Source organism: Ovis aries, chromosome 1 (assembly GCF_016772045.2).
Source record: "Ovis aries strain OAR_USU_Benz2616 breed Rambouillet chromosome 1, ARS-UI_Ramb_v3.0, whole genome shotgun sequence".
Classification (NCBI taxonomy): domain Eukaryota; kingdom Metazoa; phylum Chordata; class Mammalia; order Artiodactyla; family Bovidae; genus Ovis; species Ovis aries.
Genome location: NC_056054.1, coordinates 215,216,088 through 215,243,665, shown reverse-complemented (window position 1 = coordinate 215,243,665; position 27,578 = coordinate 215,216,088). Strand labels below are relative to the sequence as shown.

The 27,578-nt window shown below is 38.7% G+C and overlaps 1 protein-coding gene across 1 annotated transcript in view; it reads right to left on the bottom strand.

Annotated features, from left to right (window-relative positions):
* The window catches only part of SPATA16 (spermatogenesis associated 16), a 256,040-nt gene that overhangs the window by 41,471 nt on the left and 186,991 nt on the right, over positions 1–27,578 (bottom strand). Inside the window, 3 exon segments of the mRNA XM_042243815.1 lie at positions 2,010–2,122; positions 3,199–3,345; positions 22,804–22,951. Coding sequence (XP_042099749.1) covers positions 2,010–2,122; positions 3,199–3,345; positions 22,804–22,951 — 408 coding nt within the window.

Below are 27,578 nucleotides of genomic sequence, written 5' to 3'. Positions count from 1 at the left end.
ACTGTTCAAAAAAGATCTTCATGACCCACATGATTATGAAGGTGTGATCATTCACACTCACCTAGAGCCAAACATCCTGGAATGTGAAGTCAGGTGGGCCTTAGGAAGCATCACTATGAACAAAGCTAGTGGAGGTAATGGAATTCCAGTTGAGCTAATTCAAATCCTGAAAGATGATGCCATGAAAGTGCTGCACTCAATATGTCAGCAAATTTGGAAAACTCAGTGGTGGCCACAGGACTGGAAAAGGTCAGTTTTCATTCGAATCCCAAAGAAAGGCAATGCCAAAGAATGCTCGAATATTGCACAATTGCACTCATCTCACATGCTAGTAAAGTAATGCTGAAAATTCTCCAAGCCAGGCTTCAGCAATACATGAACCATGAACTTCCAGATGTTCCAGCAGGTTTTACAAAGGCAGAGGAACCAGAGATCAAATTGCCAGCATCCACTGGATCATGGAAAAAGCAAGAGAGTTCCAGAAAAACATCTATTTCTTCTTTATTGACTATGCCAGAGCCTTTGACTGTGTGGATCACAATCAACTATGGAAAATTCTGAAAGAGATGGGAATACCAGACCACCTGACGTGCCTCTTGAGAAATCTGTATGCAGGTCAGGAAGCAACAGTTAGAACAGGACATGGAACAACAGACTGGTTCCAAATAGGAAAAGGAGTATGTCAAGGCTATATATTGTTACCCTGCTTATTTAACTTCTATGCAGAGTACATCGTGAGAAATGCTGGGCTGGAGGAAGCCCAAGCTGGAATCAAGAATGTTGGGAGAAATATCAATAACCTCAGATATGCAGATGACACCACCCTTATGGCAGAAAGTGAAGAAGAATTAAAGAGCTTCTTGATGAAAGTGAAAGGGGAGAGTCAAAAAGTTGGCTTAAAGCTAAACATTCAAAACCAAGATCCTGGCATCTGGTCTCATCACTTCATGGCAAATAGATGGGGAAACAGTGGAAACAGTGGCTGACTTTATTTTTCTGGGCTCCAAAATCACTGCAGATGGTGACTGCAGCCATGAAATTAAAAGGCACTTACTCCTTGGAAGGAAAGTTATGATCAACCTAGACAGCATATTAAAAAGCAGAGACATTACTTTGCCAACAAAGGTTGGTCTAGTCAAGGCTATGGTTTTTCCAGTATGTATGGATGTGAGAGTTGGACTGTGAAGAAAGCTGAGCACCGAAGAATTGAAGTTTTTGAACTGTGGTGTTGGAGAAAACTCTTGAGAGTCCCTTGGACTGCAAGAAGATCCAACTAGTCCATCCTAAAGGAGATCAGTCCTGAGTGTTCATTGGAGGGACTGATGTTGAAGCTGAAACTCCAATAATTAGGCCACCTGATGTGGAGAGCTGACTCATTTGAAAAGACCCTGATGCTGGGAAGGATTGACGGCAGGAGGAGAAGGGGACAACAGAGGATGAGATGATTGGATGGCATCACTGACTCAATGGACATGGGTTTGGGTGGACTCTGGGAGTTGTGATGGACAGGGAGGCCTGGCGTGCTGTGGTCCATGGGGTCACAAAGAGTTGGACATGACAGAGACACTGAACTGACTGACTGACTATCATTATGATGTGGAGAAACTATCTTTCAAAATTCTGAATTCTCGTTTAGGTAACAAAATAGTTATATGCAATTGCCCAATATATGAAATAGAGAAAGCATCGTGTTTACTAAAATTCTGTTACTCATTTGAAGCAAGAAACTCAGTGCAACCTTCAATCAGATATCAAGACAAAAAGACCCTTTAAAAAGACACTAGCCCAATAAATGCTGGCAATTGCAAAGTATAACATTATTATTAATGTTTTGAAATATAAAAGGACTAAAATCATTAGCTAAACTTTGGTTGGTTTTGCAAATGAGATTCACTGTGGAAGTTTCTCAAATCTTCCAGTATTTGTAATATTTACATGTAGACTTTGTATAGTTCTAGAATTGCTTGATATTTGTATGCTGAACAAATATAAAAGACTCATATACCTACATTCAGTTGGGTGCCTCTAATAAAGTCCAATATTGGCAAGATTCGCTTCCCCATTGTCTCCATGTGCCTCACTGTGTCTTCTCTGGTCAGCAGACCGAAGGGAGTTTTATGTTCTAAAAATTGTAACAATAAACTTTTATACTATTTTTTGCTAGACATCCATTTCAAAATGCTTTTCTTAGCAAGCTATAAACAGACATCTCAATATTAATAGATATGAAATCTTTAGTACAGCAACGAGTCCCATCTCAAAGACTACAAGTATCACAATGAAAGATCTATGAGAAGAAAGGCAGAGGAGACATTGCCCTTTGGAGACCATCATTTATTCCTTTTGCTGTGTTTCCTGATTGAGATCTAAGGCACAGCCTATAACAATTCACCTCTCTCTGCAAAGTATGCTTTTCCTGAGTTGTGAAAATAAGGTTGTCATAAATGTGTCTGATTCTTGTCTTATTTCTCCCAGGTATTATTCAAGTGTGCAAATCCCATTGACTTTGAATGTAGCTTGAAGTTGAGATAAGCCTCGGAGGATGGAGTGCCAGACAAAACACAAATCCTTAATTATGTGAGTAGAGTTGAAGGGATAAATTCAGCCTGGTCATGAATTCAGCCTGCAAGTCTGAGACTTCAATTCTCCATGAATATTTTCTTGATTTTTGAAAGTTTTCAACTAGAATTACTGAGCACCACTTAACTAGAATACTCTTTAGGAGAGTAGAGGTCTTGGTTAATTACATAAGAAAAGAGTGGAACAGATATTAATACAATGGCAGATAATCCACATGATTTAAGGGGGGGTCATTGTCTATACTTTTGATTTCATACGGTAGTTTTGTTGCATAATTTTCTTCTATGTTTGCTAATTGATGGTGACAAAAGCTTGTATTTGCTTGTATTCTTTAAGTGCCCCATGATTAGGCATTGGTGATAGTGTGATTGGGGTGAGATGTTTGGTGTGAGGGAGGTGGGTGCTCTTAGGGAACCAGAATTCCAGGTATTGTTGACTAACCCACAAAGAAGACTGGAAGGAGTTAAGAATGACCCAACAAACTTTTTGGGGCCCAGGCTCTACTATATGCTAGGCTTGAAATGAATAAAGCTTAATGAGTAATGCACATTATTCATTAATGAATAATTAATTGTGCCTTAAAACGGTACTGAAAGATAACAAGTCCAGGTGAATTACCTGTAAATGTTGGTAACTTCCTACTTGACATTTTTTCCAAAAACTTTCCATCTTCTTTGTTTTTGAACCCGAGAGTCAAGAGATACTGTTGAGGAGGAAAAGATGACCAGTCAACTGTCTGAGGCAACACGTGGAGTCCTTGAAAGTCTAAAAAAAGACAAAGAACAAAAGATTTATCATTTTATTGTTTTCAGGGTATTTTCCCCCCTAGATTCCAAGAATTATACTTGGAAAAAGGGATAAATACAAAAATTAAAGATACAAAGTAAAAGTACGTGCATCAAAAGGTCAAATAGATGATATGTCAAAATCATACTTTATTATTCATATTTTTCTTAAAATATGAGCAAACACAAGGGATAGCAATAAAATACAGCTAGGTTACTTGGTCCTCATTTGCCATATTCAACATAATACAAAACTCAGGACCACAGGCTAGCAGGCTTGATATTTTTCTGTGTGACACTTTGCAAGAGAATTTGTTTTTTCTGTTCACAGTTTAAGAAAATAATATTATATGAAAGGAAAGAGAAAAATTGCCAAGAATTAAAATAAATAATTAATGATAAAGCTAATTAATTTAGTTGCTATTAGCAGCAGCAGCAGCAGCAGCATTCCTCCTATAGCTGAAGGAAATTTAAAATGATAAATGTACTGACTTTTGTAATTAGACTTAATTTGTGTAATTAGACTTAATTTGTGTAATTACTTTTGTAATTAGACTTAGAAATAATTCAAGTGTCAAAAAAATGGTTCTAAAACAAACTCTGTTCTTAATGACCACAAGAACTAATATTTACTTAGTAATTATTTTCTACCTTCCCTTGTTCTAAATATTTGGTGTTCATTCGGCTAATATTGTGTTAGTTTCAGGTGTATAGACAAGTGATTCAGTTATATATATGTATACATATTTTTTCAGATTCTTTTCCATCATAGGTTATTAAAAGATATTGAAAATAGTTCTTTGTGCTGTACAGTAAATCCTTGTTGCCTATCTATTTTATATGTAATAGTTTGTTAATCCCATACTCCAATTTATCCCTCCCTTCCTTCCCTTTCCACTTTGGTAATCATGTTTGTTTTGTGTATACATGTTCAGTCATGTCTCTTTGAGACCCAGTAGGCTGTAGCCCACCAGGCTCCTCTCTCCATGGGATTTCCTAGGCAAGAATACTAGGGCAGGTTACCATTTCCTGCTCTCGGGCATGCTCCCGACCCAGGGATTGAACCCATGTCTCTTGCGTCTCCTGCATTGGCAGGCAGATTCCTTACCACATGCCACCTGAGAAGCCCTTGTTTTGTGTGTATTCTCTAAATCCTCAAGATAACTTTACACCATTGGTACTGTTATCCTCATGTTACAAACAGGAGGCTGAGGTACACAGATAGGAAGTGAAATGTCTGGAAACACAGCCTGTAAGTGGACAAAGCAAGATTCATACTGGGCAGTCTGACTGTGGAGACCATGGACCTAACCACTGTACTCTGCTTTTGACTTGCTTGGCTTTGGGTTACTTTTGGGACAGGGACAAATATTAGCCATGGGGTCTTGGAGGCCAGATTTACCTCATTCATTTCCATTCTGAGTAATAATGCTTTATACAATAGACTTCTCAAAAAAGGATAATGAACAGAGTTTAATGAGCCCTCCCTACTTAACACTGCCAGGGAGGGAAAAAGATGAAATTCCAAATATCCTTGAATTATGATTTAGATGAAAATTTTTAATCTAGAATCAGAACTCAAATGGCAACTGTTCGAATATAGTCTTTGCTATCTGTAGTATTTCTTTTAAAAATAATACACAGTAAACCATTAGTGTTTTTATCTGCATTTTCTGACTCCTCCACCCACATTTTGAGCCACAAAACACTTTGTTCAAGCTAAAATTTAACTGAGAAGCCCACTATTTAAAGTCAGTAAAGGCAGAGGTTTTCTGTTAGAAGCCTGAATCAGTGACCTCTGACCCTCATTGCTTGGCCCCATTTATTATCCCTCACATGGAAGCCGACTTGAAACCTCCCCTTCCCCACCACCAGAGGCCCAGTTTTTTAAAGCACAGTTTGGAAAACACTGCCGTAAGCTATGTGGCACATTTTGGTTAAGTAAATAGCATATGGCTGTCAAATAGAGTTAACATGTAGGCTGATAATTAAAAGAAAATATTACAAAATATCTTGTAAACACAAGCCCAGAAGAAAAAGATATTAAACATGATTTAGTCTTTGGTGACTCAGGATCTGATAACCACTCAGTAATATTGAAGACTGACAATTACATGGCCCTTCTTCTGTGTCCTACACAATACCCAGATTATCCTTCTCGCTCAATAACCACATAGAGCAGGACATATTATGCCCACCTTAAAAGTGACCAAACTGGAGCTTCAAGAAGTTACAAACTTATCCAAGGCCATACAACAAATGGAGGGCCAGGAATTGAGAGTCAGGCAGCTGGACATCAGAGCACAGGGCTTAACCCTCAAAATGACCCACTGATAATTATCATCGCTTTGACAATCCATGGGAAGTGAGTTACAGAAGCAGGGCAATGCCAATATGTAGATGGCTTTAGCAGACCCAATTCTAGATTGGACACTTCCTTACTCTATCTAGAAAAGTACAACAAAGGCTCAAGTGTTCATAATTTTTTAGGCGCTTTAAATGCAGATTGCAATATAAGATGCTTCTTTAGTTGGTGTTTGAATTCCAAACTCTTTTTAAAATGATGGCTCATTTTTGTAAATGAGGTAAAATGTGATTTCTGCATTTGCAGAAAACTTCTTTGCCTTTGAAATCTCCTGCAGATATTCACAGACATACCCAACCAAGTACCTGTTTTGCTGAAGTTGCCAATCACCCAATCATGTGAAAAGGCAGCTAAATAAAAATAAAAATAAAAATGGATACTATTTTGAGCTGTGTGCTCAGCCATGTCCGACTTTTTGCAGCTTCATGGACTATAGGCTCATGGACTGTAGGCTCATGGACTGTAGCCTGTCAGGCTCCTCTGCCCATGGAATCTTCCAGGCAAGAATACTGGAGTGGGTTGCCATTTCCTCATCATTCTGATTAATGGTCATAACTTGTTTTCCTGGATTGCTATTATTCTTTTGTACTCTCTAGGAGCTGGCATTTCTAAATTGCTGCCATTTCCAGGAATTAGCATACTCTAGAGGTGGAGGGTAAGAGAAGGTGTGTGTTCCCTAGCGATGGTTTGCCCTTTTATCTGATTTTGCTTCCTCATTCAGAAGGCTCCAGGGCTTTCTGGTCAGGCTGGTGATGAAGTCTGGGGCCACCCTTTGGAGAGAGCCTTGGCTTTCTAGGTAACTCCAGAGACCCCCTGATTGAGTATGTTTAGGGTGTGCTGTGCATGGGCCGGTATTTGAGGTGAGTTGCAGGAGGCATCTTGAAATTTGGCATTTTCTGATATGTTTCTATTGCCAGAAACAGCCAATGTTTGCAGGGTCTGTTACATTAAAAGAATAAAGAATGACAGGTTGATCTCTTCTTGTTCTTAAATGTTTGATGGCTAAAGAATGACAGTGGTTAGACCAACTAGAGAAACTAATATTAGCACTATAGCTAATTTATTATGAAATATATTTTCAAAAAGGTATTTTCTATTCCTTTTGGTGCTGTATATTTCATCTTGTTCAATCCATTGTTCAATTCTAGCTGAAGTTTTGAAATGTGAGAGGCCTCTATAAACATACTGCTAAATTAAAAACTATTTTTAAAGTATCATTTTTATTCCATTTGTATGCCAAATAAATTGCAGTTGTGTGAACATTTAGCCTAGCAGGTGGTCTATGACCCAAAATGATGACATACTACCAGATGTTGAATCTTATGTAACATTAATTTGAGCGCTAACTGTTCTCAGTTTTATGCTCATTAACCTCTACCTACGTCCAAAAAGCCCTGAGCCTCTGATGGGTATGAAAATTAACTAGACTATATTGTCCTTTGGTAGGAAAGTTGAATTGATTAAAGATGTCTTCTTTGCTCCTGTCATGTCAGAAGAAAACTTGGGAGAAATAAGTCCCTTAAGGCATTTGTTCACAATTTATCACAATTGCAGATGAAATTTAGATGACTAGGACCAAAACTATTATTAAAAAATCAGTTTGCAGGTATGACACAGTTCTAAATTTTTACCATTAAGGAAGCAAATGTTTTTTAAAAAATACTGAAGATAGATGATACAAACTTAGTTTCTTGTAGAAACACGATCTTTCAATTCTTTGGCCTCCAAGTGAAAGACGTCCAACTCTCAGCAAAAGAGGGTCACGTTTGCCCTTTATCAAGAACCTTTCATTGTACCTCAGGAGGCTGGAGCTGACTGGCAGGTACTCAAGTCATTCTTGTTCTTGACCTTCTGTATGTCCCCTCCTCTCTCCTTGAAGTCACCTTCCTGAAGCTCAGTGACAGTTTCTGTCTCTCTGTCCCTCTCTTTGCCTTTCTGTCTGTCTGTGTCTCCCTTTCTCTCCTACCCACACGCCTACTGCTTCCTCTTTCTCCCTCTCTCTTCTGTGTGGTCTCTGGCTTACTGTTATTTTCTTCATATGAACACTCTTGTGGAAATTTCTCTATTCTTGTGGCATTAGCTACTACTTCTAATCAAAAGACGGGGGGATCCAAAGCCATAGTCTCATCTGCAAAATTTCATGCATCACATTTCCTGGTGCCTACTGGGACATCGCCATTTGCTCACCATTACAAACGTTACCTCACAAACAGCAAGTCTATACCTTAAAAGTGATTTTTGAAATCTCCACAACATGCCTCTCACCTTCTTTTCACCGGTATATTGTAGGAATGGCCATTGTTCACCCAATTGTTTTGGCTGAAAATTTTGAAACCAGTGTTGACTTTTCTTTCCTCTTGTTCTCTGACGTTTAGGGAATCTCATTAAATCTGCCCACTGTAATACAACTCATATTAACCCCTTTCTTTGCATTATCAGTGCTAGCACACTGGTTAAATTTCTGATCACATAGCACCCGGATTATAGAAAACGTTTCCCAACAAGCCTTGCTACCACCAGTAACATTTCACACCGATATAGCTCCACAACGCCAACCAGTGAATACTCCTGAACTATCACCAGTATTACCTTTGTTGCTGTCACATCCTTCCTCAGGAATTTCGGTGCTTCTTTCCCGGTATTCAAGGCTCTCAATTGTGTGCATGTGTTTCGCAATCTATACTTCATTCCTATGTTTTCTCCAATATAAATCTTTCTCATCAACTCTGCTGATTTTACTAATTTGTAGCAGCCTGTGGTCATCCTGCCTTTGAATTTTTCTTTGTGCTTTAACACCTGAAACAACTTCCTTTTCTCTCAATATTTCTTTTATTCAATCGATCACTATTCTTCCAGACTGTGCCTAATTTAAGTCCCACCTAGTTCATAAAGGGGCTTCCCTGGTGGCTCAGTGGTAAAGAACCTGCCTGCCAATGCAGGAGACGTGGGTTTGATCCCTGGGTTGGGAAGATCCTCTGGAGAGGGAATTAGCAACCCACTCTAATATTCTCACCTGGGAAATTCTGTGGACAGAGAAGTCTGGTAGACTACAGTCCATGGGGCTGCAAAAGAGTCAGACACCACGTAGCAAGTAAAACAACAGTCCATAAAGGGCTTTCTAAGTACTTCAGAGTGAGTGAGTGAGTGAAGTTGCTCAGTCGTGTCCGACTCTTTGCAACCCCATGGACTGTAGCCTATAAGGTTCCTTTGTCCATGGGATTCTCCAGGCAAGAGTACTGGAGTGGGTTGCCATTTCCTTCTCCAGGGGATCTTCCTGACCCAGGGATCGAATCTAAGTCTCCTGCACTGCAGGCAGACGCTTTACCCTCTGAGCCACAAGTACTTCAGAACCTCTTCCCAAACTCTTAAAGAACACCTAGACCATTCATTCCAGAGTACATCTCCTCATGTTTAATGGGGCTATGTCTCATCACTCCAATAAGTTTTAATCCTTTTGAAGATAACATCTGCAAATGCAGGTTATCTTGCAAGTTATCTTCATGCCCTAAGCACCTAGTAGGTGCTCAGTCAGTACTTGAATCTAAAAAAACAAACAAACAAAAAAACCTTTTCTCAGTCCAGTATTTTTAATGGTCCAAGTAAGAATAGAACTTCAAAAAGTTCAAAGCTAATTAAATGTTCAGAGCTTCTGATATAGGATTTATTTCTCTGTTACAATGGTGTGATCACTCACCTAGAGCCAGACATCCTGGAATGCAAAGTCAAATGGGCTTTAGGAAGCATCCCTACGAACAAAGCTAGTGGAGGTTATGGAATTCCAGATGAGCTATTCCAAATCCTAAAGATGATGCTGTTAAAGTGTTGCACTCAATATGCCAGCAAATTTGGAAAACTCAGTGGTGGCCACAGGACTGGAAAAGGTCAGTTTTCATTCCAGTCCCAAAGAAAGGCAATGCCAAAGAATGTTCAAACTGCTACACAGTTGCACTCATCTCATACATCAACAAAATAATGCTCAAAATTCTCCAAGCTAAGCTTCAACAAAACGTGAACTGAGAAATTCCAGATATTCAAGCTGGATTTAGAAAAGGCAGAGGAACCAGAGATCAAATTGCCAACATCCGTTGGATCATAGAAAAAACAATAGAGTTCCAGAAAACATCTATTTCTGCTTCATTGACTATGCCAAAGCCTTTGACTGTGTGGATCACAACAAACTATGGAAAATTCTTTGAGTTGGGAATACCAGACCACCTGTCCTGCCTCGTGAGAAATCTGTAGGCAGGTCAAGAAGCAACAGTTAGAACCAGACATGGAACAACAGACTGGTTCCAGATCAGAAAAGAAGTACATCAAGGCTGTATATTGTCACCCTGCTTACTTAACTTCTATGCAGAGTACATCATGCAAAATGCCCGGCTGGATGAAACACAAGCTGGAATCAAGATTGCCAGGAGAAATATCGGATATGCAGATGACACCACCCTTATGGCAGACAGTGAAGAGGAACTAAAAGCCTCTTGATGAAAGTGAAAGAGGAGAGTTAAAAAGCTGGCTTAAAACTCAGTATTCAAAAAACGAAGATCATGGCATCTAGTCCCATCACTTCATGGCAAATAGATGGGGAAACAATGGAAATAGTGACGAACATTTTTCTTGGGCTCCAAACTTCGAACTGTGACTGCAGCCATGAAATTAAAAGATGCTTACTCCTTGGAAGAAAAGCTGGATGACAAACCTAGACAGCATATTAAAAAGCAGAGACATTACTTTGCCAACAAAGATCCATCTAGTCAAAGCTGTGGTTTTTCCAGTAGTCATGTATGGATGTGAGAGTTGGACCATAAAGAAAGCTGAGCACTGAAGAAATAATGCTTTTGAATTGTAGAGTTGGAGAAGACTCCTGAGAGTCCGTTGGACTGCAAGAAGATCAAACCAGTCCATCCTAAGGGAAATCAGTTCTGAATATTCATTGGAAGGACTGATGCTGAAGCTGAAGCTCCAATATTTGGGCCACCTGATGCAAAGAAGTGACTCATTAGAAAAGACCCTGATGGTGGGAAAGATTGAAGGCAGGAGAAGGGGATGCCAGAGGATGAAATGGTATTATGGTATCATTGACTCAATGGACATGAGTTTGGGTAAACTCCGGGAGTTGGTGATGGACAGGGAGGCCTGGCGTGCTGCAGTCCATGGGGTCACAAAGAGTTGGACCTGACTGAGTGACTGAACCAAACTTAACTGAAATTTAGAAAAGTATATCACACAATCTTTGTTTTTCATTTTCCCTAAGCATTAAGTGGTTTCTGGTCAGTTTACAAAGGGTGAGTGAGGTAAAATAATCTGTATTAGATAACTCAGGGCAGTTGGTGCTCGAATGAACAGACCAGCTCTGCTGAGACGAAACAATGAGTTTCGTATTCAGGTTGTGCTCTTGATGCAGCTTGTTCTCTGGGAAACGTGGACTCTTAGTCACTAAGAAGATGGGATGAATGGAGAATCCGGCTTAGTGAAACTGTCAGAAGCACCAGAAAAGCAGCTGCAAAAATATGAACTATTGAGTATAGATCAGCTGACTCATCTCTATGTATGAGGGACTGCATATTTTCATGAGGCTACATATCTGTAAAATAAAATTTGAGCTCTCTGGACATAAAGTAGAAAGCACAGATACCACCATCATCAATATTTTCCGTTGGACCCCTCAACATAGCCACAGTCAACAGACTGTGGATGAATATTTCTAAGCAATTTGAAAAAAAAGAAAAGTCATAGAGATTTTAAAACTTTTTAAGAAGTATGCAAATTTGCCAAGGTTCTCTTATCACCTTTCTCTGAGTTTCATTTCCTTCTCTATTTTCCAGTGTCTATGTCATTTCTCTGCCCTTTGTCCATAACAAAATGTTCTGACATTTTGGGTTAGAGCAAAATCTCATTTCTAAAGGTCCCAGTTGTTCACTGTGAGATGGGACCATGTCAGTTTTATATGACTTCCTTTTAGTGCTCAGTTTCAGAGTTTAGTTTCTCCAGTCCCTTCATAATGCCAGCACTTTGTCACTCCTTCTTTCCCAATCATTTTCTGAGCTTTATCTTGTACTTCTTTTAATACCGATACCTCTGTCTTGGAAGTTATCCACAAATTCACATCAGCAAGAAAATAGCAAAAGGCAGCAGCTTTTGCAGCTAACCTATCATTATTGGCCCCCATAAATAATAAAAGTTTCCACTTTTAAAAGCATAGTGTATTTTGATTTTTGCATTTGATGTGTGAGAAAGCTATATGTATAATGAATCTTTGTATAAAAAATTGTATTTTCCTGTTGACCTTCGTTATAATGTCAGAGCTGTAGATGCAAGTGAAAAAAATTGGTTTTCATTCCTAATTTTCCCTTTAGGCTGCTGGGTTACTTCTCCAAAACCAATCTTTGTATATGTTTCCTCTCATAACCCATTTGTAAAGTGTGAAAAAATTAATAACTACATAAGATTTTTATATGTAGTTTATTTTTATTTCCGGAGAAGGCAATGGCACCCCATTTCACTTGAAATTCTTATTGTTTCTGAAGTTTTATGTTTAATCAGCTGTATTGTATTTATTCTGGGGAAGTTCCTTAATTGCATCCCTAACAAAGTAGATTTGAGATAAACAGGAAATATACTATTTTCTTCAATATTTATTAGATTTACAGTTAGTGAAATAACATATTGTCGCTATAATGCCCTGAATTTTGGGGGCCTGGAGTAGGATTATTTTTCCCCCTCTTTGAGAATTTTAACTCTAGCCATGGGATAAGGTTTGAATTTATACTAGACCTAGATGCCCAGGAAATCTCAGCTCCAGAAACAAAGGCTCTCTCATTGGTAGGACTCTATAGTGTTTGGAAAATCAAAAGAAATCCCTGGGAGGAAACAAAGCCAACCCAAACTTTATTGGATTCTCACAGGTAAAGCCACACCGAATAGTGGCTTGCACCCAAGAGTAAATAACATACACATGTTACTATCTACAGTGAGTGAGAGATGGTGTGGTATCATAGAAAAATAGTTGGTCTTTGTCCCAGTTTCTGGCATAGAGCTTCTATGATGCTTGGAATTTCCTGAGTGGTAACGGATAATAGGAATGTCTTTTGTTCTGATGAGGTGACTCTTGGCAGTCCCCCAGAGAGCTTGTGCCAGGATAGGGGCTAGTCTCAAGAAAGACCAAGCCTTGATTGGAAACATGGAACTTTCAGCCTCATTCTTCATGCTCTGGGGAAACAGGCTGGAGATTGAGTTAATCACCAGTGGCCGATGATTAAACCAATCATGATGAAATCTCCATAAACCCCCCAGATGATGGGGTTTGGAGAGCTTCTGTGTTAGTGAAGTTCAGTGAGGTACTGGGAGAGCGATGCACCCAGAGAGAGCTTGGGGGCTCCCTGAACACACACACACGCACACCTCTATATACCTTACTTTGCCCTATGTTTTTCCATAAGATGTTACCAAAAAAAACCCAAATGAACTTTTTGGCAAACCCAATATCTCTTCAGTTTGGCTGTTCTTGAGTTGTATCCTCTATGATAAACTAGTAATAGGAAGTAAAGCACTTCCTGAGTACTATGAGTCATCCTGGAAAATTATAAAACCTAAATTGGGGGTGATGGGAACCCCCAGTTTATAACTTCTTGATTGGAAGTATAGGAGACCTGGGGCTTGTGACTGCCATCTGAAGCGGGGGCGGGCAGTCTTGTAGGATAGATCCCTTAATCTATGAGGTCTGTATTAACTCTGGATAGTTAGTACCAAAGTTGAATTATTAAAAGCCCAATTGGTGGCTGAGAGTTAGAGCAGTGGTACAGAAAACACCCACATATTTGGTGTTGAAAGTGTGTGAGGAAAAGGCAATCCTATATTTGGGGTCAGAAGTGAGATTTGCTAAAATGGTTTTGGCTCATGGAAACATGTGGTTTGGGAAGAAAAAGGATAAAAGAGTGGAGGGTGAGAAATCTTTGATGGGTGGCCACTCGTGGTGTGAAACTGCAGTTGTGCTGTGATTAATTACTAAAGATAAGATTTACCCATTGTAGAGATGAATCCAATGCCTGGGAAGCTGATTCGCTGAATGCATTAAGAAATACAAACTAACAAGAGAAAAGCAAAATATATAATCTTGATTATCATTACCTGTTACAGCTAAAATGAAATTAAAAGAGAGAAGAGAGTTTGAATTGGATTAATATTTACAATTCATGGGGTTCCAAAGAATGGGACATGACTGAGTGACTGACACTCATTCAGATTCAAAATGGATGGCACAGAGAGACAAAGAAATAGAAAATATAAGGAACAGTTTCAGTGATAACAGAAAATTGGATGAACAGAGGTAACAAATGTCCAGCTAAAATTCTTCAATGAAAGAATAGCAAGGAGTAAAGATTAGCATTTTTTTTTAATGTTGACAATTTTTCAGAATATATGAATACATGATTCTTTAGATTATGGAGCACGGTGACGACTTCCAGGTGAGGACAGTGTTTATGTTGGTAGGAGGTAGGGAATGGTTGGGGATTTTTCAGAGGCCAGTAGAGGTTACCTGGAGAGCTAGCAATGTTTTTTTTTTTAATATTATTTATTCTGTAATAATTAGTTTAGCTGAGCATTTGTTTTGTGTGAATTTAAATGTCTGTGATATTCATAATAAAAATAATTTAAAGAATAAATGAGAAAAGATGAATAACTTGGCTGAGGGAACTTTCATAGTGGTCCACTGGTTAAAAAACTGTGCTTCCAATGCGGAGGGCCAGGGTTCAGTCCCTTGTCTGGTAACTAAGATCCCACATGCCAATATGGTGTGGCCAAAAAGTAAATTAAAAAAAAAAAAGAATAACAAATAACTTGGATGGGGCTCTATTTTAGGTGTGAAAAGCAGTGATTATCTCTGGACCACAAGATCATCAAGAAAAGCTCCTGCTTAAAAGGTGTAAGGTAACTGAGCCAAGTATTAAAGCATAAGTAAATAAGACCTGAATGCCAAATATGTAAAACTGAAGAATAAAAAAAAGGATAATACTGCAAAATAGAAATTTCCAATTCTGTACACAACCGATTTGTAGAGTTTAAAATTAAGAACACAGAGACATTGTTTTACATAATTGAGAGTTCAGTCTTTAGGGATTTTAATGCTCAGCTGCATGATTCATTAGACAGCAGTGCCTAGTGATTAACTATATTACAGAGTGGCTAGATTAGACAACATAAGTAAGTGTTTCAGGAAAAGTAAAATCTTAACATGAATATTTACCTCACTGCTCCTTTACCTGCCGAAATGAGCTCAGTTAATTCTGAAATTATTATGGAGGTTTTTTTTTTTTTTTTTTTTTTAAATGTAGACTGAGGTAACAGGTGGTGGATAAGAGCCTGAGAAACTGTTAAGGCTGCCAAGATAGACAGCAGAAAGGGATTACTCTGCTCATGAAGGAATAAACTTGGGGAGTGTATTTGGAGAGCTTAGAGTGGGAAAAGAGCCTTGGCGGGAGGCTGCCCTGTAAGTTGTGCGTGTGTGCATTACAAGGTTTCTCTGAGCATGATGGATAAAATACCTGACATCTCTTTCTGCCATGTATCTCATTCCAACCACACCACCTTGCCCCAACACATTGGTTTTTCTTAGGAGGCTAGAGTAAAAACTTACATTACTTCCATTTATTTTTGAATTACTGACTGGTATTTCTTTAAATGAAACATTGTTTGTCTTCGGTCAGGTCCCATAAGAAAACACATTAAGCAGGATGCGTTACACTTTCAGAGAGGTCCAGGAGAAATGCAATCATAGAAGGCAAGAGACAGTAGATGATGGAGACCAGAGGCGAGCAATGTTGTAAGCTGCTACTGTAAAGGATAAGTGGGCTGCTCACTGAGAAGTGTTTACTTTCACTAGATAGGATAGTGCCAGAACACCACTCTTCCCATTGGGAAGACCAACAGTTTAATGTTTTAAAAACAGAGACTTTAGCCCCGTATTTGAGGAATTTCTTTACTTTGGGAATAATTCTCTATTTCTACAAAGAATTCTTGCGGTACAAACATGAGATTATCTATCTTTATAACCAACCTGGCTGTAACACTTTCATAATGATATTGGAGATGTAGACTCTTTAATTCTATAAAAAAATTTTGATTAAGTGAGTTAGAAAGAGGAGGAAAATAGTTTAATCTTGGAAGTTCTTGATCATGATAAAATTATAATATTTTGAAGAAGGAAGAATAAAATAAGGAATTTTAACTTCCCATTTTAGAGAGCATAAGACTGCATTATCCTTACTGGTAAATGATGACTGAACAAGAACAAGGTTATAAATTTCAGTGAAAAGCAATTTTTAAAGGTCTATTTTAAAACAATATATTATTCCTCTGAACATACATATTTACTCTTGGGAATATGACTCTATCCACCTAAGTGTTAAAGTAATTGATATCTGATCCAGAAAACTTTTCCATTAAACATTACTAAGCACAGATCCATTACTGAATATTTATTTATTTAGCAAATAAATCTTGATGTTTTCATCAAGTGGAGACAGGATATGCTTATTGTATTACTTTATTATTATTAAAATACAACCATGCAAGAATAAGAACTATAGAGAATTGCATTATTTCATTGAAATATATGAATAAAAATCTCAAGCAAAATCTTTATAAATGAAAACATAATAATTCTAGGGTTACTGAATTATTATTTGTTTTATATATGCTGACTACTCTGCATGAATCAAACTAGATTTTTCCTTAAATAAGAAAAATGGATAGCTACACTGCTAAAATTCAGTAATTTCTTTTCTCCATGAGATGTAGTACAATATAGCTCTATTATAATATAGCTCTAAGATTTTGGTGGGTCTTACCACATTCCCCACATAGCAAAGAATGCACAGTGAATTCCTGAGGATATAGAAGCCTGTTCATCCAACGAGGCAGATTTGAATTTGGACCCTCCCTTATCAGTCTTGTAGAGGTTATAAGGGCAGTATAAACATGGTCTTAGTGCCTGCCACTGAGGGAGGCTTCCCTGGGGGTTCAGTCAGTAAAGAATCCTCCTGCAATGTGGGAGACCTGCGTTCAATCTTTGGGTTGGGAAGATCCCCTGCAGAAGGACATGGCATCCCACTTGAGTATTCTTGCCTGGAGAATTCCAAGGACAGGGGAGCCTGGTGGGCCACAAGCCATGGGATTGCAAAGAGTCGACATAACTGAGCGACTAAGCACAGCACTGAGGGTGAAGTGAGTTTTTCTCATAATAAATCACTAATTTAGTTGGTCTATTTAATAAAAAATTAAAACTATTTAGACCTCTATGAATTTCAAAATGAGTTTTTTACAGTTTTTTCCCTTTGGAATTTATTTTTCATGTGAAAATCCCTGATAAGGGTGGCTGTGAATTAGGGGTTAGCTAGAAAGAGCACACTGCCTGGGGGATCTCTATCACGAATACTCTTCTTGCTTATCACCATCACCTCTGCCAGCTAATACTGGGCTCACAGCATTGTCACATGACCAAAGAGTAATGAACTCAATACTGTGTACGCTTGCTGAAGGTGACCTGGAGTTGGGCAGAGTTTCTGAGCTGGAGGTTTGTCTGCCAGCCTCTGCTGGGAGAGCTAAATGTACTAGTCTCCAAGTTTTAATGATAATACCTACTTATCCTGTAGAACTTTGATTGGTAGACTTTTCATCCAAGATCTTCAAGGTACAGATTTTATGACCTTCATCTGTTGACTGTTGATTTAGATGACTTCTAAAACTCCTACCTGTGACCTCAGTTTTTCCCGCTGCAATGCAAACTGCATAGTTGTGTTCTGTCTCCTGTGGGGCATCTGTGTCTCTCCTGAGATGTTCCCTTTCTTTGAGTGGGTACAAACACATATGTATGAGAACATCCACCTGTAGTTGTTCAAGGAAGGGAGAGTGAGTGGGAGGTAGAAGGGAATGTACACAAACTGAGTGTTTCTGAGGGTGAGTTTGACTGCACATGGGGGGATGTTTATCCTTTCTAATGGATAGGATTCACATGGAACTAATGGAGTTCACATGAATTTTTTGTGTACACTGTAGATGGGGTAGGAAAGCATCTACTAGTTATGATGTAAGGTAGTTTGTTAGAGTTAATCACCTGATTTAACAGAGAACCTCCAAATCTCAATGATCTGAGACAAGAGAATTTTTTTTTTAAAATTTGTATAGGTATTCAGTGGGTTGCCTTCCATATGGTCATTCAGGGGCCCAAGCTTCTTTTGCCTTGTAGCTTCTTTAGTTCTGCAGTTCTACCCACTCAGTCAGTAGCAAGGGAAAGAGAATTCTATATGGCAGAAGTTTATGGGTCAGGCCTGCGAGTGGCATATATTATTTCTATCCACATTCAAACACTGTCTGTTATTGAGTCACCAACCTCACTGAAGTGTAAAGAAAGCTGGAAATGTCTTCTGGTTATGCATGGAGGGGGAAAAGAAAATAGTTTGGTAAATAACTAGCTAGTCTTTGCCACTTTTGGTGGCAAGGACTTCTATTCCCAAACTGCTCTTTCATCTGTTTTCTCCTCCACCATTCTTTTAATTAGAATCAGCCTTCCATTCCACAATTTGCACTTCGGTTTTAATTGAAATATTCTTTAGAAGAGAGGAAAAATACAGTCCAAATTTCACCCTGAAGTATAAATGACTAAAGTCAGGTATATTGTAGCATTACCTAGTACATTGTCTGGAATATATGTATTTAATAAATATTTGATGAATAAATAAGTAGCTGAATATACAACTCATTGCCATTGTAGATCTTCTTCTTGTCCTGAGGATCTTGGGATTCTGGAGCATGGAAAAAAGGATAAGAGAAATGGCAGAATAACACAGCAAGTTGGAGAGAGGACTAAAGTGACTTCCAGTCTCCGGGGGAGAAGAGGAAATCTCTAGAGTGAGATCTAGAATTAGCATTTTGGCAGGGAGAGGGGATCTTAGAAAGTAGCTCTTGTCTGGGCCAATTTGTGTGATAGGGTGGCTGGTGTACATATAAAAAGAATCTGCACCAGGAAGCAGTATGGGGACTCATATAGGTGCCCTTGGGTTCTGCTCAAACTAACAGAACTGTCTCAGGTTGCACTAGCCGTGTAATCAGCAGCTGTGCCAGCCTGCACCAGACTTTGGAAGAGGACCCTTTCCTCACATGCCCTCAGGCTTCTGGGCTTCCCTGATGGCTCAGCAGGTAAAGAATCCACCTGCAATACAGGAGACGAAGATTAGATCCCTGGGTTGGGAAGATCCTCTGAAGGAGGGCATGGCAACCCGTTCCAGTATTTTAGCCTGAAGAATCTCGTGGACAGAGGAGCCTGGCGGGCTACAGTGCAGGGGGTCACATGAGTTAGATACGACTGAGGTGACTGAGCACGCACGTACAAGCAAGAGTGTTGAAACCAGAGGAGAAGGAGAAGAAAGTCCCATGGAAAGCGGGAAAAAGTGGTGAACTGGATCAGATAATTACTGAGGAGAATCTAAATTTTAGAAATGATTGGATGGGATTGTGTCCCATAGGGTGGGAGAGAATACATTTTTGGCTCTGGGCAGATCAAAGGCAAACATGTGTAGGTTAAAAAAAATTCTTATGTTTGTATATATTTGCTGTGTAACTGTCCAGTTACACTGTATGACTATTTGTTGAAATAAGTAACTGAATACATTTTTGGCAACATAGAAGCTTCTTAAATTCTATCAAAGCAGATAAAAGGAGAATCTCCGGGCTTCCCAGGTGGATCAGTGGTAAAGAAATCCTCATGCCAATGTAGGAGACACAAGGTGAGGGTTTGATCCCTGGGTTGGCAAGATCTTCGGAGGAGGAGGAAATCACAGTCCACTTGACTATTCTTGCCTGGAAAATTCCATGGACAGAGGAGCCTGGTGGGCTACAGTCCATAGGGTTGCAAAGAGTCAGTCGCAACCGAGCATGCTTGCCACAACAAAACACTGTTCTTCTAGGCCCTATCTTTCTTTGTATGACTCACTGCCTAGCTACTGCCTTTGGCTACTGATACCTGCCCAAATCATCACTCTGCACCTCTTGTGAGAAATATACAGAAGCTAAAGACCACATTTGACCTCCTCTCTTCCTCACCTGGAATTACTTGAGGGGAAAAGAAGAGATGCCACTAAGACTTGCACATACGGTTAGTAATAATGGTTTCACTATTATTCCAGCAATAGCTTTGGAGAGACCCTTTAATCAGTGCAACAGAGGCAAATAATGCATGTCATCATCGTAATAGTCTGTTAACCCAAAGTACCCATCATACAGAGCAAAGAACCCAACCAGTCCTTGTGAAATTAAAAATTCAAGATTGCCTTCTCTACCTCCCCTTCTCCTTCAGAGACTGCATCTTTTTCTCTCTGTTCTCACACAGCACTGTCACAATCCAGCAATTAGTAATTATAAAATAATGGAAACAATCATCAGTAACTTATAATTATCTTCTCTTTCACAGTATAAGATTCTTTAGCATGAATCGCCTTGCCAACAAATCATAATTCATCTTGATAACAAGTTTGATGGAGTCACATGAGACATGAATCTGGCTCACTAATGTTTTTATTGTTTTTAAATCCTCAGTGGCAACACTGCTTCCTAAGTATTAATTAATCTTCATAACTTTTTGGTGAAGTAGGTTAAATATAACTAAATTTATTCTATCAGTAGAGAAATTGGCCAATTGGTGATCTCCTCAATGAATCCCTCTTCATTACCAATGGATCTGAGAGCAGATGTGGAAATAACTGAATCTTATTAATTTTCCATGATTCTAGATTGACATAATTGATTTCACTCTTTTCCTTCCCCAAAACCCTCTGAAGATATCCATAACAAAATGATAAGTGATTTATAACAATTAGCAAAAATTGTGAGTTCTGAAATATTTTTATCTACTCTCCTCAGAATGCTCAAATTAAGTAAATCAGCATGAGTAGTCATTAGAGCATGTGATTTCTTCTCTTTCTGTGCCTTCAAATTTTCATTGTTCCTTATGGTTTTACTGTTATCTTTTTTTTCTGAAGAGCTTGGGGCATTGTGGAAGAAACAGATTCCATAGGACCTAAAGTTAATGCTTTCGTCCCATCTTGGCTTCTATCAGATGGAAATAAGGTACCCCAATGCGACGACACGGATTCAAATCCAAGGCTCGCTGCCACTGATGTGGTGGTTTTCTGTGTATCTTTGGAAAAACTGTTTCTTCTGGTTACCATTCTCATTTCTACATGAGAATCATCTTAGTCACTTGAGTTATGAGAGTAACAAGAGATAATGAATGTTGAGTAGCTGGCACCTTAAAACTGATCATTAATGGAGTATGTTATTAATCATATAAATCAGTGATTTGACTCTAAAACCCTAACAAAAGGAATGTAGGGGGCTTAACAGGAAGATACAATATTAGGCGTATGTACTGAGAGATTTTGCTTAACATGGTAGTCATTGTTGATGGGTTTTTAATTTTGAAAGTAACAAAATGGTCTTTAATATTATTTTGAGTCAATGATTTAAAGACAGTAAAATAGCAATAACAAAAGCTTTTGACAACTCTTAGTATCTTAGATAACCAGATATTTCTATCTCCGTTAGGGATTGGCTCTTAATTTAATACAAGAAAATTCTTAATTTAGAATAACATTTGGAACACAGTAGAAAGTATTGAATGAATAAAAGCAATTGGCTTCCAGAGACAAAAAGAGCAAAAAAGAACACCACAAGTTGTCATGTTCTTTGTATATACTTGACTATCCAGGTCTCCTTTGGATACCAGTGGCTGAAGAACATTAAAAAAAAAAAAAAAAAAAGAGGGGCATTTGAGGTATGAGATAAATGGAGCAAGGAAAATAAAAAAAGAAGGGACTAGAGAAAAAATTTCATCTTCAGGAAAATACTGGAATCACCTAGTCTACTGATGAAGGATATGAAAAAAGGTGACATTTTACACAAGTTACTCCTTCATTTTTTAAAAAATCTTCGAGTTTCTAAGTGTTACCTCTCCTCTTAAAAAAAGAAACATGACCGATGACACAAGGGATATTACACTAGACCTATAAGGCTAGCTCTACATAAAACCTAGAAATAACTTTCTATTTCAACTCAGTTCAGTTCAGTTCAGTCGCTCAGTCATGTCAGACTCTTTGTGACCCCATGAATCGCAGCATGCCAGGCCTCACTGTTTATCACCAACCCCCGGAGTTCACCCAAACTCATGTGCATCGAGTCAGTGATGCCATCCAGCCACCTCATCCTCTGTCGCCCCTTCTCCTCCTGCCCCCCAATCCCTCCCAGCATCAGGGTCTTTTCCAGTGAGTCAACTCTTCGCATGAGGTAGCCAAAGTGTTGGAGTTTCAGCCTCAGCATCACTCCTTCCATTGAACACACAGGACTGATCTCCTTTAGGATGGACTGGCTGGATCTCCTCGCAGTCCAAGGGACTCTCAAGAGTCTTCTCCAACACCACAGTTCAAAAGCATCAATTCTTATTAGGCTAGTGTCTTTTTAAAGGGCCTTTTTTTGGGTGGTGTCTTGATATCTAATTGAAGGTTGCACTGACTTTCTTGCTTCAAATGAGTACCAAAATTTTAGTAAACATGGTGCTTTCTCTATTTCATATATTGGGCAATTGCATATAACCATTTTGTTACCTACACAAGAATTCAGAATTTTGAAAACTAGTTCCTCCATATCACACTGATGGTCAGTCAGTCAGTCAGTTAATTCAGTCTCTCAGTCATATCCGATTCTTTGGACCGTAGCACCCAGGACTGATCTCTGTTAGGATGGACTGGTTGGATCTCCTTGCAGTCCAAGGGACTCTCAAGAGTCTTCTCCAACACCACACTTCAAAAGCATCAATTGTTCAGCATGCAGCTTTCTTCACAGTCCAACTCTCACATCCATACATGACCACTGGAAAAACCATAGCCTTTCAACTCAACAGATTAATTAAAAAAAAAATCCTTAAAACTGAAATAACAAAAGTCAGAAACATCCCTGTATTTGTTTTTTTTTTTTTTTTTATGAAAATAAAGTGTCAGCTGATACTTTGAAGATACTGATTCTTACCTGTGTAAATATACTCCACGTATGCAGGATGAATTTTTGTGAAAACTTCTTTTACTTTTTCTATTTTATCAGCTCTGATTTTTGTTGCAAATGGTGTGTACATAACTGAGAAAGATTCCGCTCTGGTGATGGCTTCCTCAATCATGGCCTAAGAGAAAGCAAATAACCCATTTGGCATCAATAACAATATATGACTTTTTAAGAATGTAAAAAAAATATAATTACCTTTATGGATGATTTAAAAATCTATATACTGTACTGCAGAGATAACATTTTGGTCTTGAATATTCATTAGAGTGAACTTTTAATTAGTTCTGGAAATACTCTTTCATATTAGGAAAACCAATTAAATGGAGAAAGTTTGTAAACAGACACCTCTAAACTGAGCTTGCTTTAAGATAAAAATAAAAATTCTATTTTCTGAGGTGTCATTTTTAACTTGGTCTGAAACATCAAATTCTTAAATCTAATATAATTATCTTATGAACAGACACTGATGAGCAATTTGTTCTTTAAAAAAGTAATTAAAATATCTAGATTTAAGTATTGTCTATAAATAACCTGACAAGCTAGACAAACTATATTTTTCTTCTTCCAATACGTGGCAAAGTCTTTTGGAGGTATAAAGAAAACCTTCTCATTTCCCTCCTAGTAAAGCTTTCCTTCCCTGCAGATCACAATGGTTGAGCCATTTGAGATGGATTCAGCTATTTAAGAATTTCTTTAAATTTTCTTTGTTCATGTATGGTACCATTCTTGATAAAACTTGTCATCACCCAGAGTTTCCTGTTTTAACAAGGTCCATTATTATTTGAAACAGACCAAAAGGGAAGTTATGTGAAGTTTTAAAAAGGAATTTATTCCTTTCCTACAACTTTTCCTTCTAACAAGCTTTAACAATTGAATAAAAAGTGGAACTGTCTATAGTTATCTCATTTTTCTGAAAATAGCATAAAAATATTATAAAAATTCATATATACTTATAGGAATAGTTTTTCCCCTAAGAACTCAGAGTGTCAACAACCAATAAGGAAAAATAATAGATTTGAAGTTTCCAACAAAGAAAATCATTTAACAAACAGAAACTTTATTATTACCAGCATGCTGCCGCTGCTGCTGCTGCTAAGTCGCTTCAGTCATGTCTGACTCTATGTGACCCCATAGACGGCAGCCCATCAGGCTCCCCTGTCCTTGGGATTCTCCAGGCAAGAACACTGGAGTAGGCTGCCATTTCCTTCTCCAATGCATGAAAGTGAAAAGTGAAAGTGAAGTCACTCAGTCATGTCCGACTCTTCGAGACGCCATGGACTGCAGCCTACCAGGCTCCTTCGTCCATGGGATTTTCCAGGCGAGAGTACTGGAGTGGGGTGCCATCACCTTCTCCGTATTACCGGGATGGTGTATTGTTAAACAAGTTTTAGGCTAATATTAAACTCAGTAAGGAGTTGATTTTAAACTGAGAGACTGAATTTAACTTGTTGATATCCTACTTCATTCCTCAGTGACTCCAAATGGCCTCTATGATCAGTTTTCTAACTTACAACTTAAATTTGTTGTGGGGCAAATTTCTGAATGGCTGAAGGAAAGAACTTGTCCACAAGACTGTCCTTTACAGGTTTGAAGAACTGGAAGGGGAACAAAGAATACGATTGTGATGCCTAATCCAGAGCCAGCAATTAGATGGAGGTAGCCATGGATTATGAAGCAGTGGATTCTGAGAGTGCAGCAGGTTGGGATGCTGAGGCCTGGATGCGACGATGGAAGGCTTACAAAGGGCAATGCAGGCAGCAGATCTGGAATTCAGAAATGTGGATTAAGGACTCAAGCTGTTTAGGTATCAGGTTCTGGTCTTCCAACAAAAATAAATATCCTTTATATTGGGTCGGAGAATATTTTCTCCAGCTTCGTGCTTCATTGTTCATTGCTGGAACATGGAATATGCTGGAATATATTTATTGGTGCAACTAATTCTGGGATAGCCTGTCCAGACCAAGAAGGTAAGTAGTTGTACCTGGATTTGTGCGGAGTGAGGTGCTCAAGAAGGAAGCTGTTCTAGATCTCAGTTCCAAGGTGGTGATCTGCCTTCACTGCCTTTTGTAGGCTCCTAGTTCCTGTGTGAGTTTGCTAGGGCTGCCATAACAAAGTTTCACAGACTAGGTGGCTGAAACAACATAAATTTATTTTATCATAGTTTCCGTTCCAGTGGCTAAAAGTCTGAGATCCAGGTGTCTGCAGGTTTGATTTCTTTTTAGACCTCTCTCTTTGGCTAGTAGATGGCCAGGTACCTTCCTTCCCCTGTGACTTCACATGTTTTTCCCTCTGTGTATGTCTGTATTCTAATCTCCTCTTAAACCTGTCATATTGGATTGTTGGTGTTCAGTCACCCAGTTGTGTCTGACCCTTTGTAACCCCATGGGCTGCAGCATGCCAGGCCTCCCTGTCTCTCACCACTTTCTGGAGTTTGCCCAAATTCATATTAATTGCATAGTGATGCCATCCAGCCATCTCATCCTCTGACACCCTCTTCTCCTTCTTTTCCCAACATCAGGGATTTTTCCAGAGAGTTGGCTGTTTGCATCAGATGTCCAAAATACTGGAACTTCCACTTCAGCATTAGCCCTTCCAATGAGTATTCAGGGTTGATTTCCTTTAAGGTTGACTGGTTTGATCTTGCTGTCCAAGGAACTCTCAGGAGTCTTCCCCAGCCCGACAGTTCAAAGGCATCAATTTTTGGCACTTAGCCTTCTTTATGAACCAACTCTCACATCTGTACATGACTACTAGAAAAACCGTAGCTTTGACTATATGGACCTTTGTTGGCAAAGTGATGTTTCTGCTTTTTAATATGCTGTCTAGGTTTATCATAGCTTTTCTTCCAAGGAGCTAGTATCTTTTAATTTCATGGCTGAAGTCACCTTCTGCAATGATTTAGGAGTCTAATTCCCTGTCTATTTGCCATGAAGTGGTGGGACTGGATGCCATGATCTTAGCTTTTTGAATGTTGAGGTTTAAGCCAGTCTTTTCACTCTCCTCTTTCATCCTCATCAAGAGGCTTTTTAGTTTCTCTTCACTTTCTGCCACTAGAGTGGTATCATCTGCATATCTGAGGTTGTTGATGTTTCTCCCACCTATCTTGATTCCAGCTTATAACTCATCCAGCTGGGCATTTCTCATAATGTGCTCAGCATATGAGTTAAACAAACAGGGAGACAACAGACAGCCCTGTCGTACTCCTTTCCCAATTTTGAACCAGTCCGGTTTTAACTGTTGCTTTTTGAACAGCCAACAGGTTTCTCAGGAGATAGGTAAGATGGTCTGGTATTCCCATCTCTTTAAGAGCTTTCCACAGTTTGTTGTGATCCACACAGTCAAAGGCTTTATATTGAATTAAATCCCATTTAAATACCTCATTTTAACTTAATTACCTTTTTAAAGACCCTATTTGCAAATACAATCACCATCTACAGCTTGGGGTTAGGACTGGCATATGAATTTTGCAGGGGACATGGTTCAGCTCATAACACTTCCTGACATCCAAATAGCCTTTCTGGCGGTCTCTCTGAATATCTTGGTGAAGGATATGTTGCTTTAAATTCTGAATCAAATAATTTTAGTGAAGGTATTTAATCTTCTACTTTGCTCCCAGAAAGGTATTAACAGTATCCCAGTAAGACCAAGACAGAAGAAAACATTCTCTCCATCCCATTTCTCTTCCAATTGCTGGCAGCTTAAGTGATGCTGGCAGAATAGCTTTGCCTTTAAGCCATCGAACAGCAGGACAGAAAGACTCGTGCCCAAGCGCCTACACCAGCTTTTTTTTTTGCAAGTGGCAGAAGAGTGGTTTTCATGACAGTTTGATCTGCTTGTTTAAGGCATTGTGCTCTTGGCTTAATGCTCAAGACATGGCATGCAGGCTTTCACGGTGTTTTCCACTCAGGAGGGTATATGCTGGAGTATATACCCTCCCTCTCTTCACTCAGAGTCAATAGAATTGGGGTTCTTTTGAGGCTTCTGCTCTCCATCTTGAAGATGAGTAAAGAAGTGAGTGAGCAAGCAGAGTGCGTAAGAATAAAATTGAATTTTCAATGGAGACACTTTTTCAGATGAAACTACTACAGCCCCAAGAAGAAATATTACAGTGTAATTTTAAATATACATTTACATATAAAGTTTTAAAAACATATATTTAAAATATAAATGTGCACACACAAATGTAACATTCCTGCTATATTGTTAACTAATTTATTTGTGAAGTAGTCTAGAAAAATTTAGCTTTAAAATACTTGTTATTACTATAATTATTATTATTTAAAATAGTGGGAATTTTTTATTGTTTTTGGTTGGTCACCAAAATATCAGGTTTTCATTTTGTGATGGCAATAATAACTTAGAATTGGGCTTGTTTTTCATGAGCAATCTATGTCCATTAAAAAAAATTATTTTATTGAAGTAGGTGACACTGGTGGTAAAGAATCTGCCTACAGTGCAGGAGCTGTAGGAGATGTGAGTTTGATCCCTGGGTGGGGAAGATCCCCTGGAAAAGGAAATGGCAACTACTCCAGTATTCTTTCCTGGAAAATTCCAGGGACAGAGGAGCCTGGCGGGTTATAGTCCATGGAGTTGCAAAGAGTGAGCAATGGCTTAGTGAGTAAGCACGTAGTTGATTTACAATGCTGTATTTCTGCTGTACAGTAAAGTGATTCACTTATATATGTATATGTACATATACATTTTTTCCATTTTCTTTTCCACTGTGGTTTATCACAGGATATTGA